Below are 17,208 nucleotides of genomic sequence, written 5' to 3' on the forward strand. Positions count from 1 at the left end.
CCCTGGGCTGAGTCAAGACTGCTCTGGGAGGGGGCCTCAGCCCAGCTGTCCCCTCTGCGTCATGTGCAGGAGGCCAGGCAGCTCGCCTTTCAGGGCCCAGTCCACCTCTATATATAGTCCAGCTAGGACAGCTGCGTAGACGGTGCGCGACCCAGCAGGAAGGCAGGGAGTGAGTGCGGAGAGAAGGCCACGCACCATGGCGTTGGGCTTGGAGCAGGCGGAGGAGCAGCGGCTGTACCAGCAGACGCTCCTGCAGGACGGGCTCAAGGACATGCTGGACCACGGCAAGTTCCTCGACTGCGTGGTGCGGGTGGGTGAGCGCGAGTTCCCATGCCACCGCCTGGTGCTGGCTGCCTGCAGCCCCTACTTCCGGGCGCGCTTCCTGGCCGAGCCCGAGCGCGCGGGCGAGCTGCGCCTGGAGGAGGTGTCCCCCGACGTGGTAGCCCAGGTGCTACACTACCTGTACACGTCAGAGATCGCGCTGGACGAGGCAAGCGTGCAGGACCTGTTCGCCGCGGCGCACCGCTTCCAGATCCCATCCATCTTCACCATCTGCGTGTCCTTCCTGCAGAAGCGTCTGTGCCTCGCCAACTGCCTGGCGGTCTTCCGCCTAGGCCTCCTGCTCGACTGCGCGCGCCTTGCCGTCGCCGCCCGCGACTTCATCTGCGCGCGCTTCTCGCTGGTGGCCCGCGACGCCGACTTCCTCGGGCTCTCGGCTGACGAGCTCATCGCCATCATCTCCAGCGATGGCCTCAACGTGGAGAAGGAGGAGGCCGTGTTCGAGGCGGTGATGAGATGGGCGAGCAGCGGCGACGCCGAGGGGCAGGCCGAGCGCCAGCGCTCGCTGCCCACCGTCTTCGAGAGCGTGCGTTGCCGCCTGCTGCCGCGCGCCTTCCTAGAGTGCCGCGTGGAGCGCCACCCTCTCGTGCGTGCCCAGCCCGAGCTGCTGCGCAAGGTGCAGATGGTGAAGGATGCACACGAGGGCCGCATCACCGTGCTGCGCAAGAAGAAGGAGAAGGGGAAGGAGGCAGCGGGGGCCAAGGCCACTGACAAGGGCACAGCGGAAGCCAAGGCAGAGGAGGATGAAGAGGAGGCCGAGCGCGTCCTACCCGGGATCCTCAATGACACCCTGCGCTTTGGCATGTTCCTACAGGACCTCATCTTCATGATCAGTGAGGAGGGTGCCGTGGCCTATGACCCGGCAGCCAACGAGTGTTACTGTGCCACCCTCTCCACCCAGATCCCCAAGAACCACGTCAGTCTAGTGACCAAGGAGAACCAGGTCTTCGTGGCTGGGGGCCTTTTCTACAATGAGGACAACAAAGAGGACCCCATGAGTGCTTACTTCTTGCAGGTGCCTGGCCAGCCTTGGGAGGGGCGTGGCCAGTTCTGATTTCTGGGCAGCCTTGGGGCCCAGGAGAGGCCTGTGTCTACTTGTTGGGGAATGTCATTGGGTCTAGGCTGAGATGTAGACCTGGGAGGATGATTGACAGCCGCTTGCCTGAAGGCTGAAGATAGTTATAGGCAGTTGACAATAAGATGCATAACTTTGGTGTCTCAGTTTCAGGGAGATGTCAGCCTCAGGATGGTCTGATATGTTGGAGGCCCTAGCTCTGCACAGCAGGTGGGGTCAGGGACAGCGAGAAGGAAGAGCAAGGTCAGTGTAGGGGTCCTGGCCAAGAACTTTGCATGAGGCCGGGACTGGAATGTGGAACAGGAGTGTCTCAAACAAAGGGACCATCTCCCCTTGCTTTCCCATTGCACAGATGGGGAAAATGAGGCCCAGGAAGGACCAGGAGAGTGGGGTGCCCAGTCCAAGTTATAATGTGACAGTGGGATCTCAGAGGGCAGGAAAGGTTTTCTGGTGACTGGCCATGTAGGTGTGAGCCTTGCTAGTTGGGTGAATTTGGAGACATGGAGGGGAGGGTGCAGTGCGTCTGGCTGGGAACCGGTGAGCAGGGGACGGAGATGGGAAGGAGCCTATAGTGAGTGGTGTGCTTAGTGAGGCCTGACCAGGTTTGCGAGGGGTGAGGGGCAGTGTGGTGCCAGGGTTAAGCTGGGGCGGGTGGGAAGGGGGGCATCTCCGCCAGCCAAGGCACATCATGGGCACATTGTTTATTCTCTCTGGGCCTCTGTTCGTAAATGGGGATATTATTCTTCCTTGCTTGATAAGGTTGTTTGAAGGTTAATTGATGGTTATAAAGCGTTCATCAGCACAGTGCTCAGCCCTCAGAAAACTCTCCCAAAAGATGAGCCCCTAGTATGGTTATTAAAAGACTGTTGGGGGAAATTTCCTGGCGGTCCAGTGGTTAGGACTCCACTCTCACTGCCGGGGGCCCAGGTTCAACCCCTGGTGGGGAAACTAAGATCCCACAAGCCGCAGGGGTGAGCCAGAAAAGAAAAAAAAAAAAAAACCTGTTGGGGTACACAGGGTCGCAGACTTACACTGTAGATTTTAAGGGGTGAGTGGCTGTATTTGGATGTTTCCTGTGCAGTGGGATGGAGTGGAAAACAGGGAGCAGGCAGGCCTCAGTTCAGGAGTTGTACTGGGGAAGGCCAGGACGGCAGCTGAGCCTCCCTCTCAGAGGCCCCTTCTCAGCTCTGTATGGGATGCCCCATCACGGTGCTATAACGGTGGTCTCCCGGCACCTACGGGGTGGGGGATGGGTGGGACGGTCGGCTGTTCTCAGCCTGTTAGGAGGAGAGGCACTGTCTCCAGGCACCGCCTCCAGTCCGCGCTGGCCCTACCTGGAGACCCGGACTCCTCTGTGACCTGGGGGTAGCCAGACAGGGCTGCGGTGGGGCCGGGCAGGGACTGGGGCGGGGGGTTGGTGGGGGACGTGGGGGGCGGTCGCTGACTGGCCACCCGGCCCGCAGTTTGACCACCTGGACTCAGAGTGGCTGGGGATGCCGCCGCTGCCCTCGCCGCGCTGCCTCTTCGGCCTGGGAGAGGCTCTTAACTCCATCTACGTGGTCGGCGGCCGAGAGCTCAAGGACGACGAGCGCAGCCTGGACTCGGTCATGTGCTACGACAGGCTGTGAGCGCGGCCTGGGGGCGGGGCCGAGGATCCAGGCGAGGAGCCTGGGGGCTGGTCCAGGACGGCGGCGGGGCGTGGCGGGGGAGCGAGAGCCCAGGGCTAGGGGCGGAGGCGGGCTTGGGTAGGGGCTGGGCGGGGTTGGCAGGTGGGGTGGGAGCGAGGAGCTAAGAGGTCTGGGAGTTCCGGTAACGAATCGGGGGCATCCCAATATGTGTTGGGTGGTGGGTGAGTGCAGAGACGGGGCCTGAGAGCGCCCTACTCCCCTCCCCTCTAGGTCGTTCAAATGGGGCGAATCGGACCCGCTGCCTTATGCCGTGTACGGCCACTCTGTGCTCTCCCATATGGACCTCGTCTACGTCATTGGCGGCAAAGGTAGCGACAGGTGAGGCGCGGGCCAGGAAGGAGTGCAGCAGCCGGGTCGGCGGGTAGAACGGAAGCAGAAGAGTCTCCCCGAGGCTGTCAGGGGTCTCTCCTGACTGCCTTGCGAGGCAGCTGGAGGGACTGGGCCAAGGGAAGAGGCGGCTCTGTTCCCGCCTCCTCCTTCTCACTCACTGCCCCCCACCCCCAGGAAGTGCCTGAACAAGATGTGCGTCTATGACCCTAAGAAGTTCGAGTGGAGGGAGCTGGCCCCCATGAAGACTGCCCGCTCACTCTTCGGGGCCACCATCCATGATGGCCGTATTTTTGTGGCTGCTGGAGTCACAGACACAGGGCTGACCAGTTCAGCTGAGGTGTACAACATCGTGGACAACAAGTATGGCTGCTTCCCCCCTCCCTGCCCCCGTTCCACTGGACAGCCAGGGACGAAGGGCCCCACTGTAGCAGCCCGGCTCTGTGGCTTTGGGCCTATGTCAGCGCTCTCTGTGTCTGCCCTGGCAGGAAACATAGCCTCTGTCTTGTGTCTCCACTGTGCAGCTTGGACATCAGCACAGAACTAGCCCCTCTACTCTGACCAGCAGTGAGGTGGGCTTCCCCCACAAGGGTTGTGGCCAGCCTGGTCTGCAGGAGAGAGCTCCCCAGAGATGCCAGGTTCCTCATTCAGAGACTCGTACCAGGCACTGGCCTGGTGCTAGGGATACAGCAGTGACTGAGACAGAAGCTGCCCTGCCCTGGGAGATCAGGAAGAAAACTGAGCTGGCAGACCAGTTGGACTCAGCCAGCTAAAGGGGTGGTGGGAGAAGGATGCCCAAAGGCAAAGGAAGGCTGGTGCCAAGGCATTTAGGAGAAAAACAGGCAGGCTCATTGGAGGAAAGGGCATTGGTCAGGTTGGATGGAGTGTGGTGGTTGAAAGGAGGTGGGGATTGTGGGTACTGGGGTTGGAGAGGGGGCAGTCGGGTTGAGGGACTTTTTCCTGAGAGTAATGAAATGCCTCTGATGGGTTTTAAGCTCCCTTCTGTGTTTTCCTAAGATGCCTCATGGCAGCTCATGTAGAGAAGAGATTAGGGATTTCCTAGGAGGCAGGGGTACAGCTGTACAGCAAGAAGTGTTGGTGGTCTGGAGCTGGGGGTACAGCAGGGATGGGGCAGAGAGGATGCACTGGAGAAAGACTTAGGCCAGCGCTTTTCATGTGCCCATGAATCCCTGCTTTGAACGCAGATTCTGATTCTCAGGTATGGGGAAGGACCTCAGAATATATTTCTAATAAACTCCCTGGTGATGCTGATGCTGCCAGTCCATGGACCATACTCAGTAGCAAGAGTTTAGCAGACAGAAGAAATAGGATGTAGCAATTGATTGGATGATGGGGGTGAGAGGGAGAGGTGGATGCTTTTGAGTGAGGGTGAGAGGTCATTTATTTTTTAAAATTAATTAATTTATTCATTTATTTTTGGCTGCGTTGGGTCTTCGTTGCTGCTCGCAGGCTTTCTCTAGTTGCGGCGAGCGGGGGCTGCTCTTCGTTCCGGTGCGCGGGCTTCTCATTGGGGTGGCTTCTCTTGTTGAGGAGCATGGGCTCTAGGCGCGCGGGCTTCGGTAGTTGTGGCACGCGGGCTCAGTAGTTGTGGCTCTCAGGCTCTAGAGCGCAGGCTCAGTAGTTGTGGCGCATGGGCTCAGTTGCTCCGCAGCATGTGGGATCTTCCCAGAACAGGGCTCGAACCCATGTCCCCTGCATTGGCAGGCAGATTCTTAACCACTGCGCCACCAGGGAAGTCCCAAGGAGGTCATTTATTGAAGAACTGTTGGAGTTAGGTAGGAAAAATGAGGGTCGAGTTAAAACATGTGGATTTGAGGTGCCTGGGTGTCCAGGAGGAGCCCACTAGGGCAAAGAGAGAGCTCGAGGGTGAGATCTGGGGAGGGGGGACAGTACTTGGAGGGGACAAGCTCCCTCAGGAGAGAGGATGTTAGTGGGAGAAGCCGAGGCCCAAGCCCTGGGGGCAGCAGGGGCAGATGCATTATTCAGCAAGGAATCCCAAGAGGTGAGGCTGGGAGGTGGGAAGTGAAGAAAGTCACATCAGCAGAAGTGCATACTGTGGACCCTGGATTCCAGAGCCCTGTGCTGGCTGGGGACCCGAGAGCAGTTTTGGAGGGATGAGGACCCAACTTCGGGAGCCAGGGGAGGGGAGTGAAGGCACCTTGAGAGTCACTGGGCCGTGAAGGGGAGAAAAGGGACGGGGCAGGAGTGCAAGGGATGACCTCAATGGTCACTGAGGTAGCAAGCTGAAGTTGGTTCAGGAGCAAAGGCGGGACATTGGGGAGAGAGCCCTGGTGGGTTTCATGGGGCAGGTTAGATGGAATGACAAGGGGACAGTGGAAGGAAATGGGAGGGGCAAGAGAATGGGGAAGAAGTGGAGACCAGAGGGCATTCCTGAGAGGTCAGGAAGCAGGTTGCGCTGGGAGCACGGGTGCCTGGGAGTCGGATTTTGCAGGGTGCAGCTGAAGATGTGAGTGCTGGCGGGGGACAGTCACTGGGCTCGCTGCGGCCCCCCGGGGGCGGGTGAGGCACCTCCTCACGCCCCCTCCTTCCTGCCAGGTGGGCGCCCTTTGAGGCCTTCCCACAAGAGCGCAGCTCGCTCAGCCTGGTCAGCCTGGCGGGCACGCTCTATGCCATCGGCGGCTTTGCCACACTGGAGACTGAGTCCGGGGAGCTGGTTCCCACAGAGCTCAACGACATCTGGAGGTGAGCCTGGCCCTAGGGAGGGGAGGGGAATCGTGAGCAAGGCCAGCTGGGCACCAAGGCAGCACCCAGCAGGCCCATCTGTGGGCAGAGCTGATCCCTCTCCCAGGAAATCCTGTGGGGACAGGGCAGCAGACATGCCTTGCTCAGCCCAGGGTCTCTCCAGTTTGTTGGGAAAGTCTGGGTTTGCACACATGGCACCACGCCCCCCTGTGGGGCATCGACAGTGTCAGTCAGGAGCTGGTGCCAAGGTTAGGGCCCAGACCCACACAACCGGGCCCCAGGGAGCAGAGCAGGCCCTGAGAGGCAGCCAGGTCTTTCCTCTCCCCTCCATCCTGAGGGGGAGAGCTGGGTCGGGATTGAGAAGTCGCTGGATCCCAGCTTCTCAGAGCCATTGCTTCTATGACTGGTCCTAGCTGGGGGTGGAGGGGAGAGGTTTCGGCAGCCTGGGGCAGCTTGTGAACCTTCAGGGATGCCCCAGTGCTGCAGCCGGGGGGACTTCTCGGAGAGTTGAGTACAGAAATTCTCAAGAGGAGGGGTTTGGGGAGGTGCAGGCCTTCCTGGAGGGAGGGGGACTTCAAGGAGTGTGGGCTTCCCGAGAGGGGGCCCTTCCTGGAAGGTAGGGCAGGTGTTCTCTGGGGGTGGGACCCCTTTCCCAGAGCGTGGGCGCTCTCCAGGAGCTGACCTTCCTGGAGATGGGCCTGAGGCTGGGGTGTGGCACTCCCCAGGGGTGGCCTCCTGCACCCAGCCACCCCTCCCTGCTGGGTCCCACCCTGGACTTGGCTGAGCGAGCTCCTCGTCCCTGTCTCCACGCCTCCCACCCCAGGTACAATGAGGATGAGAAGAAGTGGAACGGGGTCCTGCGGGAGATCGCCTATGCCGCCGGCGCCACCTTCCTGCCTGTACGGCTCAACGTGCTGCGCCTGACCAAGCTGTGACCCGCCCAGAGGACCTGACTGCGTGCCCCCCCCGTGCTGCAGCCCACACAGGCCCGGCCTTCTGGGATCGGGGCTCCAGGGAGGATTCTGGGAGAGGCAAAGCCCACCTGTATCCCATCCCGTCATAGTGCCCAAGGGGCCGCTTCAGCCAGGAAAGGGAAATCGCTGCCTGGAGCTAGCCTTTCGGGCAGGGACGAGAAACTTTTGGCCTCTCCGGTGTCTCCATATCCCCCGTGTTCTTGGTCCATGAGGCAGAACCTCGGGGGGTGTCAGGCTGCATCCTGGCCCAGCCCCGGCCTGGCTGTGTGTGCCCGTAAACTCCCCACAGAACTCAGTCTCCTCGCCTGTCAGATGGGGAGGGTCCCCATCGAGTGCACCTTGCAGCCTGGGTAAGTCTCCTGTAAGAAGAATAAAGTGCCTTCCCAGCAAGCAGCTCGGGGTCTGGGATCAGGTGCTCCAAGCGTCAGCGACCAGGTGGTTTGAAGACCTGGGGCTTCCGTGTTCAGCTGCTGGGCTGCCAAGGTCGGTGGTCTCTGCCCTCCACGTGTGTCTCCTACACGTTCTGTTTGCGCCAAGAGCTTGAGCCCCCTCCCTGAACCTCCAGCTCCTCGTCCAGCCCGGACAGGGAGCCAGGAGACTGCTGGAGGAAGGGGCAGGGAAGAGCCAAAGCGCAGTAAAAAGTCTTTTATTCTATCAGTCAGGCCCCTCCCAGGAATAGCTGAGCAGAGCCCAGCCCTCCCCTCCTCTCCCCTACTCGGGCTTCTCTTTGTCCTGCTCCTCCTCCAGCGTCAGGGTTCGCTCTCGCTCCTTCACCAGCTGGACACCGCAGTAGGTGACAAACAGGACGGCCAGCGTGGTCTGGGGGAACCCTGTGTGGGGAGGAGGTCATGGGCGCCTGGAAGCAGCTCCCCTTTCTCCCAGTGACTCTTCTCTCCCCACTTGACTGTCCCTCCCTGCTGAGTCCCTGGGGAATTGCGGTGGGCTGGGGACATTTCAGGAGGTCACAGTCCTTGAGGTTGATACCTGGCATGTTCCGTATCCCCCGTCCCTCACCTGTGAGTAGCAGGCGCTGGGCGACCAGCTCTGTGAACTCAAAGCTGTTCAAGCTTACAAGGTTGTACATGATGATGGCCCAGAAGTTCATGGCCCCAAAGATGGCTCGGACCCTGCGGGACATCTGCTCCGACAGAGAGGCCTGCCGGGTCCGGGAAAACATAGGCAGTGAGGCAAGAGGCCCAGGGGAAAGAGGACGTGGCGGGTCAGAGGCCTTGCCTATGTGGCCACCTGGGTCCCGGGGATATGCCTGTGTCCCTGAGAGTCCCCGGTCAGCTCTCCCTCATTGTTAAAAGATGGGACACTGAACTCTGGAGAGAAGGCAGGGCCTGAACAACACAGCCAGGCCCGGTGCCCCCCGACCCTGCAGAAGGGAAGGGAGGGTCAGGTACCCACAGAGGGAGCCATTGCCCCGACGACCCTGAGCGGGGTGGTAGTGAGAAAGTTCTGGACTGGGAGCCAAGTGTGGCTGGAAGACTCCAGAGAGCAGTAGTGCCACCCCCTCCAGTGCCCCAGACAACCCAGCCCCAGACCTTCCTTGCTCACCTCAATTCGTGCCAGGGGCCCCCACTCTGCCAGCTTCTGTACCCAGAGCTCAAAGTTGAGGCCAAAGCAGTTAAGGCATGACCACAAGTAGACAGTATCACAAGGTCCGAGCCACAGAGTGGTGATGGCAAATGTGGCCACAGTGGCCCCCAGCTCTGGGATCACCGCAGTGTGCTCCCCACCAATGTGGTCATACACGTACCTGCAGGCAAGGCGGGAAAAGGGGCCCATGCGAGTGTGGGAAAAGGCAGGTGGGAGACGGGCAAAGGATGCACAACGGGGGCGGCTTCCTCAGCGCTATCATCCTGGGCACATTCAACACTCTGGGCCTCAGGTGGCTGCTCCTCCTCTACCCAACTTCAAAATGTGGAGGGCTCAGCCTTGAACTTCCTGTCTTCTCTAGCTACCTTCATTTCTCCAAGTGATCTCATTCAGACTCTGAATACTGTCTCTATGCTGACGAGCCCCAAATCTGTCTCTTTAGCCCAGTCTCTCTCCTGACTCATCTATCCAACTGTTACCAGACATCTCACATGAATGACCAACTCCCCCATCCCCGCCCAAACCCACTTCATTCCCATCTCGGCTAATGATACCACCATCCATTCAGTTGCTGGCTAGGAGCCGTGGTGCCATCTTGGATTCTCAATTCCCCTCTCCACTCACATCCAAACCAGCAAATGCTACGGGCTCCACTTGGTCCTGAGCACTGCTTATCACCTCCACTAACCCCACTCTAGTCCGGGCGATCACCTCCTGTCACACAGATGATTGAAAGAGCCTCTTAAGTCATCTCCGCGCTTCTGCCTCTGCCCCCTACTGTCCGTTGTCCACACAGCAGCTAGAGGCATCTTTTAAGAGTGTAACCCAGATCACCTCACTTCCACAATCACACCCTCCCGCAAGAGCTCCTCATTACAATTAGAATAAACTCAACCACCTTCCTATGGCTAGAAGATCCCACGTCATCTGATTTCTGCCTCCCTCCCTGACCTATCACCCACCATTCTCCCCTTCATTCACTATGCTCTCCCCTTACTGGTCTTTCTGATACTGAGACACACACAGCTGGTTCCTGTCTTAAGGCCTTTGTACCTGTTGTTCCCTCTGCCTGGAATTCTCTTCTCCAAATTTCGTTATCACTCAAGTCTCAGTTCATCTCACAGAGGCCTACCCGAACCCCAACTAAAGAAGCTTCTACCCCATGACACTATTTTATTTTCTTCATAACACTTAGCACTCTCTAAAATTATCTTTTTTTTTTAACCTGTTTATGGTCTGTTTCTCTCCACTAGGCTGTAAGTTCCATGAGTTCACGGTCTTTGCCATGTTCACTGCTGTATCCCCAGTGCCTAGAACAGTGCCTGGCATATAGTAGGTACTCAATAAATATCTGTTAAATAAATTCAGTAGAAGACCCATTGCATAACCAGCCTCTCTGTTCCTTGACCTCCTCATTTCACCAATGGTTTCTTTTCCACTCCACCTCAGTCACCCACTCCCATGGCCACACCCCAACTTTTTCACCACTTGTTTGACTCCTTCCTAATTCCCATCCTTCACCCTGCTCCCCCACCTGACCTGACTCCCTAGCTCCACTTCTTCAATCTCATTGACCTCCCCCGCACACCTTCCTCATCTTGTGACCCCCTCCTGTTTTTACCACCCTACTTAACTGTATTCAATGAGTCACCATTACAAATAACCTAAAAACCCTTCTCCCTCACTTCTTCCTTCTCACCCATCTGGGAAAGCCCAATCACCCACTTTCTCCTCACCTGCACCCAAGAAGCGAAGCCCTGATGGGAAAAACCCCACACCTTCACATATTAGAATCCATAAATCCACTACCCCCAACCCCACTTGAGCTGTCAGTGCCACGGTTTCTCTGGTCAGTATCTTCTCTCAGGCTCTGCAGTGGCTACTCCACCTCATCTCTCCTGCAAGTGTGAATGGGTGTGGTGATCCAGGCAGGAGGAGAGAGGCAGCATCTGTGTGCCTCCCTCCACCCCAACCCTGCATCTCTCAGCTGATGACCTTGCCTCCTACTTCATGGAGAAAACCGAAGCTTTCAGGAGGAATCCCTCACCTTTCCACACTCACCTGCCATTCTTCTGCATCCACACTGGCCTTTCTTCCACCTCCGTGTCCTGAAGCCAGAGCTCTGCCTGGTTCCATCGCCTCCCCCCCTTCTCAGGGAGCTCACTCCATCAATCACCCCTCTATCCTGCACTGCCAACTTCCTCCTTTCTATTGAATAATTCCCCTCAGCACCCAAGCATGTCCCATTATTTCCTGTCTTTAAAACACCCACTTCTTCCTTCGGCCACTTCTGTGTGTCCCCCGTTCAGTACCAGGCTTCTTCCAGGAGCTGTCCACACAGGAACCACCCTGCGGTTCCTCTGTCCCCAATGACCCCAGCCCCGACTCCTCCCCGCCCCTGCCTCTCCAGGGAAAGGCTGAGAACCTCCATGCCACCCACACTCACGCTCAGTCTCTGGCTTCCTTGACACCAGCAGCATCTGACCCAGTTGCCCCTACCATGCCAGGGTGGTCTTCCCTTAGCTTCCAGGGTGTCCCATGGTCCTGACTTTTCTCCTGCTCCTCTGACTGCTCCTTTCAGGCCCTTCTGCCGGCTCCTCCTTCTCCCTTCAACCAGAGTCCTTCCGGGCACACGACTTCCTGGGAGTCAACGCCCTCTCCTTCCTGATGCCCTCAGTCCACGGCCAAGTCCTCTCCAGGCTGTCTGCTGCGTGTCTCCACTCCATTTCTCTCACCTCCAGGGGCCCCACCCAAGTCCAAACCTCTGTCTTTCACTTAGACCTCTGCCATGACCTCCTCCCTCCGTCCCTGCTTCTTCTGGCCCAGGGGTGTTCTTTGAAGACGTGGACCCACCTGGCCACGGCCCTGCTCAGCCACCTGGGGGATGGCTGTGACATCCCACCCCACCCCAACTCACCTGCAAAGCCAGTCGTTGATGCCACGGTCAAAATGCCTGTGGGAGGAGAGCAGACGGGTAGGAATCAGCCAGGAGCCAAGCTCCGGGGCTTGGGGCAAGAGGCGAAGGGGAGGTGGGGATCCCGGAGGCGAGTCCCCAGACCTCGCACTTACGTCTCGGCGAAGACGTAGAGTGCTGTGATGCACTTGGGAGGCCGGGGCGGGTCCAAGTGATCGAGGCGCGCCACGGTGTTGACGACGCCGAAGAGGACGGCCGCCTTCACCCAGTCGTACACCAGGTTTGAGTAGGCTAGGCCAGCTGGGGACAAGGGGTCGTCACGGCCCGGGGGGCGTCACACCGACTTTCCGCCCGTCCCCCACCCCGCCCCGGGTCTTCCCAAATCCAGGGGGAGGCGTGGAGCCCTGCCCTCCCCTACGGACACTCTTTCCCCAGCTGGGGTCGGGGGAGGTCCTTGCGCCGGCCGCCCCCATGGAGGCCCCGCCCCTACGTTCTGGAGGGAGGGGCTGGCCCCGGGGAGAACCTATATCCGGCTGGGGAAATCAGCCCCAGGCCCCGGCGAGGTGGGCGGCCTCTGTCGGGTAGCACTACGGGCCTCACGGGGCAAACCTACCTCCAAGTCCCACGCGTTTCAAAGGCTAAATCCCCGCTCCCCCACCCTGCGATAGGTGCTGTCCCCCGGGGCGCCAGCTTCCCCAGCTGTAACTCCGCCGGCCTTTGGGGCGCAGAGGGTCCGTCCTTCTGAAATGGCTGCCCCGTCCCCATCCCTGTTCTGGGCCCGGCGCGCACCCACCGAGGGCGCTGTCCGGGAGGCGGCTGGCAAACTTGAGGTCACTGGGGATGGTGAGGATGTAGAAGAAGTGGAAGAAGATGTCCACGGCCACGATGGCTACCACGCTGAGGCCCGCCTGGGCCCGGATGTGCCACAGCTCGCCGTCTCGCCGCACCGGCTCCACTTGGCTCACCTGAGGGACGCCTAGTGTCTGAGCGGGGGAGGCAAGCCCTGCGCGAGGAGCCCTGTCTGAGCGGTGAGTCAAGAACTAGCTGTCTGGGGATGCGAGGGTGAGGGAAGACGCGCCTTCATCCTGGCAACCCTGAGAGTGGAGACCCGGGCCCCTCTGGGGTCTGAGGGGGGTTCACTTCCGCCCGGGGGGGGGGACGCAGTCCTGCCTTGGGAGCCCACAGGGTGTCCCCTCACCTGAGCGTGGAAGCGATCAAAGGTCATAATGGGCCCGAAGAAGAAGAAGGGCAGGTAGAAATTGTACTTGAGCAGGTCAGCTAGGGAGTAGCGGCGGTCAGGGTGGGTACAGCTCTCCAGCGCAAAGCTGGTACAACGCAGCACCGTGAAACCGCTGCCCCCGTGAAACAGCACCTCTTGAAGATCAAAAGTCCCTGTTACAAACCCGCTCTGGATGGGAGAGAACAGGCCGCCAGCTCACCAGGGTGCCCCTTGTCTCTGGGAAGCCCACCCAGCCTCCTGCAGGGGCCCAGCCTGGTCCTGCCATCTCCCTCCCTGCCAGCGCCCATCAGCACTGGCCACCGAGGGCCAATTTCATGTTAAGTGCTGGAGCAGAGCAGGGAAGGAGCTGGACATGTCTCTGCTGCGGTGGAGGCGACCACCTTGTGGGCAGGGCATGCTCCATGGTCAAAGGCTTGAAGATGGGTGGGAAAGTGAAGGAAATGCTTGGGGAGACTTAGGAGGCAAACGTTTTGGATGGGGTGAGAGGTTTGGGGTCCTATCCCTGCACCCTCCACCCCTGCCCCACCCCAGCGCACACCTGCCAGGAGATGAGGGGGTCCAGCTTGAAAGAGGCAAGGCTGGCCAGGCCGAGGCCGAGACAGAGCCAGGGCTGGCGCAAGAGTGAGACAACATAGAGACCCACGCAGTGGCCAAGCAGCAGCAGCAGGTACCAAGGGCCCATCGTGCCCACCACGGCCAGGGCCCCGTACACAGCATACATCCAGGAGCGGAGCTGTGGACAGGGAGAAGGCCTCGTCTACCTCTCCATGTGAACAGAGGTGGGAACCCAGGATGGCTTCCCCGCAACCCTTGTGGCTGAGGGGGAGGGGGAGGCGGGGGGTGGTGCTCAGGTCCAGCTCACCTGGGGGGCAACCATAGTGCAGAGTTTAGCAAACAGCACGTGTCCGGAGAGAGCGAAGAAGATGGCGTTGCGGAAGGAGGTGAACCACATCACCCACTCGAAGTCAGCCACGTCCTGGGGCAGGCCCAGGCAGGTTAAGGTGGGGCGGGGGCTGGCACTTGGGCTGGTCAGAGTCTCAGCCCCTTCCCTGCCCCCAGAGTCTTCTTGTGCATTAGAGGAGAGCAATGGCTGAGGTCCCTGCCTTCCCCTCTGAGGGAAGTATCAGGAAGGTAGGTAGAGAGGAATGAGGGGCACCACGTGGGCTGCCCTGCTGCTCCAAGCTCCCCCTCTGTCCAGCACATTGCCTGACATTCCACCATTATTGCGTTGTTCCTGGGGAGGAGGGTGCTGGAGGCCCTGCGGAAGCCCGTCTCGGTTTGTTTCCTAAATGAGGAGGGTCTGAGGCAGGCTTGATTTGGCCCCAGGAGGACAGAGGAGTGGACACTGGAGAAACTGAAGATGCTAAAAATTCAAGCCAGAGACCTTCCCCATTGCGAGCCCTCTGTTATGTGGGACCATCGGGAACAGGGGAGAGCGGGGAAGGGTTTGACACAGGAGAGATGGGCCAGGGAACAGAGACCCCGGTCAGGGACCCTGGGGTGCAGGGGACCTACCATCTTCCGGCCAATGTACTCCCAGCCGGGTCCCACAGACTCCCGGAAGGCTTTCCTGTGGGCCCCACCTGAGAACAGAGTCTGGTCTCAGGGCGCTTCACACCCACACCTGCCTCTACAGAAAGGCTGATGCCACCCTGGGGGGAGGGGAGAGGGTCTCGGTCTCTCTCTGCCTCTGCTTCTCTCTGGGTCTCACTGTGTGTCTGGGGCCAGGTCTCTGTACCCCTGAGTGTCTGAGACACACACACACACTCTCTCTCTTTCTCTGGCTCTGTCCAGGTCTCTGTCAGTGCTTCTGCATTTGAGTCTCCCTGTGGCTGCATCTGTCTCAACCCCCCAGCCCCAAGGCCTAGGGACTGCCCTTGAGTCTGGAGCCTCTCAGTTTCTGGCCTTGCTGGGTGGAGCCCTGAGACCCCCAGCGGAAGAACGGTCCCACCCCTCTGTCCCGGGGCCCAGCTGTTACCTTGTGAAGCCTCAAGGAGGCCCCGGCCAGCATAGGCTAGGGCCCCGCTCAGCACCAGGGAGTACAGGCCCAGCTCTGCCGCGGGCAAGGCTGTCTTGATGCCCATAGCCTGGATGGGGCTGAGGGAGACAGATTGGGTGAGGGCACTGCTGCCCGCCGGCCCTGCCTAGCCCAGTTCATGGTCCCCACTCAGGTGATGGGGTCCCCATTGTGAAGAGAGACAGCCCCTTGGGCATCTCATGCCATCATTCTCCCCGCCCATCTCCCACTCCTCCCAGGCCCCCTGCCATTTGGTGCCCCATCCTAGCTGCTACTCTCGCTCCCACCCTTCCCACTGAAGGCTCTTGAAAGCATTGTCTTCACTCTCAGCCTGCCTTCTTCACCTTCATTCACTCCTCCATACCTTTCAGGTGGACCGGTCCCCACCCTCTGCTCAAACCGCTCTTCCAAGGTCTCAGATGACTTTCTTGCGGAGAAACTCCCTCTGCATCACCTCAATCACATTTCTGGGCCCCAGGGTTTCCACTCCCCTCAGTAAGTCTCTCTCAACTCCTGACAACCGCCCCCACTCCTCCAGGCCCCTTTCTCTGAGTCCATACCCTCCTGAGCTGCCTTTACTTCCCATGACCTCCCCAGCACCAAACCTCCATCCCTCTCATTCAGCCTACAGCTTCTCATTGACCCCCATTTACACCAACCAGCCCCTGAGCCCCAGCCTGCCACGCCCTGGTTCCTGCCTGTGTCCGTGGCCACACCTGCCCACTCTCTCAGTGCTCTGTGTATTCAGGCCGTGGACGCCGGCTGGAGGCTGTGCTATTTGAAGAAGTGCCCTGGGGTAGTGGGTGTGGGGCTAGGCTGGGCCAGGCAGACACCAGGGAGTGTGCTGGCCGCTGCCCAAGGTGCTGACCAGTATTGGGCTCAGCGTGAGCCTGGCCACTCCCTCCTGCCAGGGCCTAGCTCATCCCCAGGAGTCCTCCTGTGCCATCCCTGGGACCTAAGCTAGCACCTGTGCCCTCTCTATACTGCTCCGGCCTGACCCGTGGCCTTCCCAAGGGCCGCATGGGTGACAGACTCAGGGCCCAAACTGAAGGGAAGAACATGTCTAGGCATCCTTTCAGGCTGGGCTGAGCAAGAGATGGCTGGCATGGCCCTCTCTCCTGCCCCAGATCCTCTAAATCTCCCTCACCAATTCCGAAACCAGCTCTCCTGGGCCGCCACAGTCGGCATTCTCCCCATTACACAGATGGAGGGCTCATGGACCAGAGAGGGGCAGGGACCTGTCAAGGTCACACAGCGGACCAGGGACAGGATTGAGTGTTCTCAGTGAGCCCCCCTGCAGTCTCTGATCGGAGAAGACCATCTGCTGCCCCTGCCCCTACCAGTGGCCTGCCGGACCTGACTTCTACACCGCTGGCCTGCGGGCTGAGGCACCTCCCCACGGGCCAGGTGGGGGTAGGGAGGCCCTGAGGATCAGGTTAAGGGAGCAGAAGCTTGAAACCGGAGCATGGCGAAGAGCCTGCGAAATAGCTTTGTCAGCTGCCTCCCACTCTCCACTTTCCAATTTTAGCTCCCCATGGCCGGTGCCGGGTGTCCCCTGTGAGAGGCCTCTGTGAGCAAGGCCAGGGCTGGCCCCCAGCCTGGGACCTCTCCTGATAGACCCCCAGACCTGGGCCAGCCTGTGGAGAGAGGAGTGCCCCCTGCCCACTGACCTGCCCGCCTGAGGTACACCTGGAGTAAAGCCCACTTTGGGGCCTGAGGTTTGCGACGAGGGGCCTGGGGTGGGCTCTACAGGTCTCAAGGACCCCGTAGTGGCTACATCCCTGGCTGGCACTGACCTTGAGGAAGCTGTGAGGGACCCTGGCACACTGCCCACCTCGGGGCTCTGGGGTCCTGCGTCCGACCGTGCGACCGTCCGACCAGCTGGGCTCTGGGGCCCCGGTGCGGTGTGTCCAGCCCTGGGGTCCCCACGCCCTCGAGGCTGTGAACGGTGAGTGGTGACAGCAGGAGGGGTGGGGGAGGAGGAGGGCAGGGAGGAGGTGGCCTTTCTGGAGCGGAGCTGCGCGAAGTGGAGCAGAGCTGAGTGCTGCAGAGCTGCTGGCCACAGGGAGCTGCAGGGAGGGTTGGGGAGGGGCAGAAGGGGTGGCCATTGGCATAGGCTCAGACAGGGACACCTGGACCTCCCTTCGACCTGCCTCCCTTGGTCCGTAGAGCCTGTGTCTCCTTCTCACTGCTGGCCAGGACTCTCCTCTTCCAGGAAGCCTTCCAGGTGGCCCCCGCTGGCCTCTCCAGGCTTGTGAGCTCTGCCCCCGCCATGCAGACACACACTCATACCATGCACACACTTTCA

General features: G+C 60.0%; 3 protein-coding genes across 10 annotated transcripts in view; 2 read left to right on the plus strand and 1 right to left on the minus strand.

Annotated features, from left to right (window-relative positions):
• Nucleotides 1-100: 100 nt before the first annotated feature.
• On the plus strand, nucleotides 101-7,517 carry KLHL40 (kelch like family member 40). The gene is made up of 6 exons (XM_007106775.4): nucleotides 101-1,354; nucleotides 2,878-3,038; nucleotides 3,313-3,420; nucleotides 3,607-3,792; nucleotides 6,007-6,153; nucleotides 6,977-7,517. The coding sequence occupies exons 1-6, from the start codon at nucleotides 197-199 to the stop codon at nucleotides 7,086-7,088; spliced, it is 1,872 nt and encodes a 623-aa protein (XP_007106837.2). The 5' UTR covers nucleotides 101-196; the 3' UTR covers nucleotides 7,089-7,517.
• A 247-nt stretch (nucleotides 7,518-7,764) lies between these two features.
• HHATL (hedgehog acyltransferase like) lies at nucleotides 7,765-16,823 on the minus strand. 2 transcript variants are annotated; one of them, XM_028478523.2, is made up of 12 exons: nucleotides 15,265-15,621; nucleotides 14,862-14,980; nucleotides 14,399-14,466; nucleotides 13,746-13,859; nucleotides 13,422-13,616; nucleotides 12,842-13,051; nucleotides 12,437-12,608; nucleotides 11,799-11,943; nucleotides 11,647-11,682; nucleotides 8,688-8,889; nucleotides 8,142-8,283; nucleotides 7,765-7,957 (listed from the first exon to the last, which is right to left on the minus strand). In XM_028478523.2, exons 2-12 carry the CDS (start codon nucleotides 14,965-14,967, stop codon nucleotides 7,839-7,841), a joined length of 1,509 nt encoding a protein of 502 aa, XP_028334324.1. In that variant the 5' UTR covers nucleotides 14,968-14,980; nucleotides 15,265-15,621; the 3' UTR covers nucleotides 7,765-7,838. The 2 variants fall into 2 exon arrangements, with proteins under 2 accessions (XP_028334324.1, XP_028334325.1); XM_028478524.2 differs by lacking the exons at nucleotides 14,399-14,466; nucleotides 14,862-14,980; nucleotides 15,265-15,621 and adding an exon at nucleotides 16,697-16,823.
• ACKR2 (atypical chemokine receptor 2) overlaps nucleotides 12,586-17,208 on the plus strand; it is a 112,120-nt gene continuing 107,497 nt past the window's right edge. For all 7 annotated transcript variants that reach the window (XR_008615835.1, XR_008615837.1, XR_008615836.1 and 4 more), the window contains exon 1: nucleotides 12,586-12,671. The gene's annotated coding sequence lies outside the window, so the exon portion shown is untranslated. The remainder of the gene's footprint in view (nucleotides 12,672-17,208) is intronic.

Source organism: Physeter macrocephalus, chromosome 18 (assembly GCF_002837175.3).
Source record: "Physeter macrocephalus isolate SW-GA chromosome 18, ASM283717v5, whole genome shotgun sequence".
Classification (NCBI taxonomy): Eukaryota; Metazoa; Chordata; class Mammalia; order Artiodactyla; family Physeteridae; genus Physeter; species Physeter macrocephalus.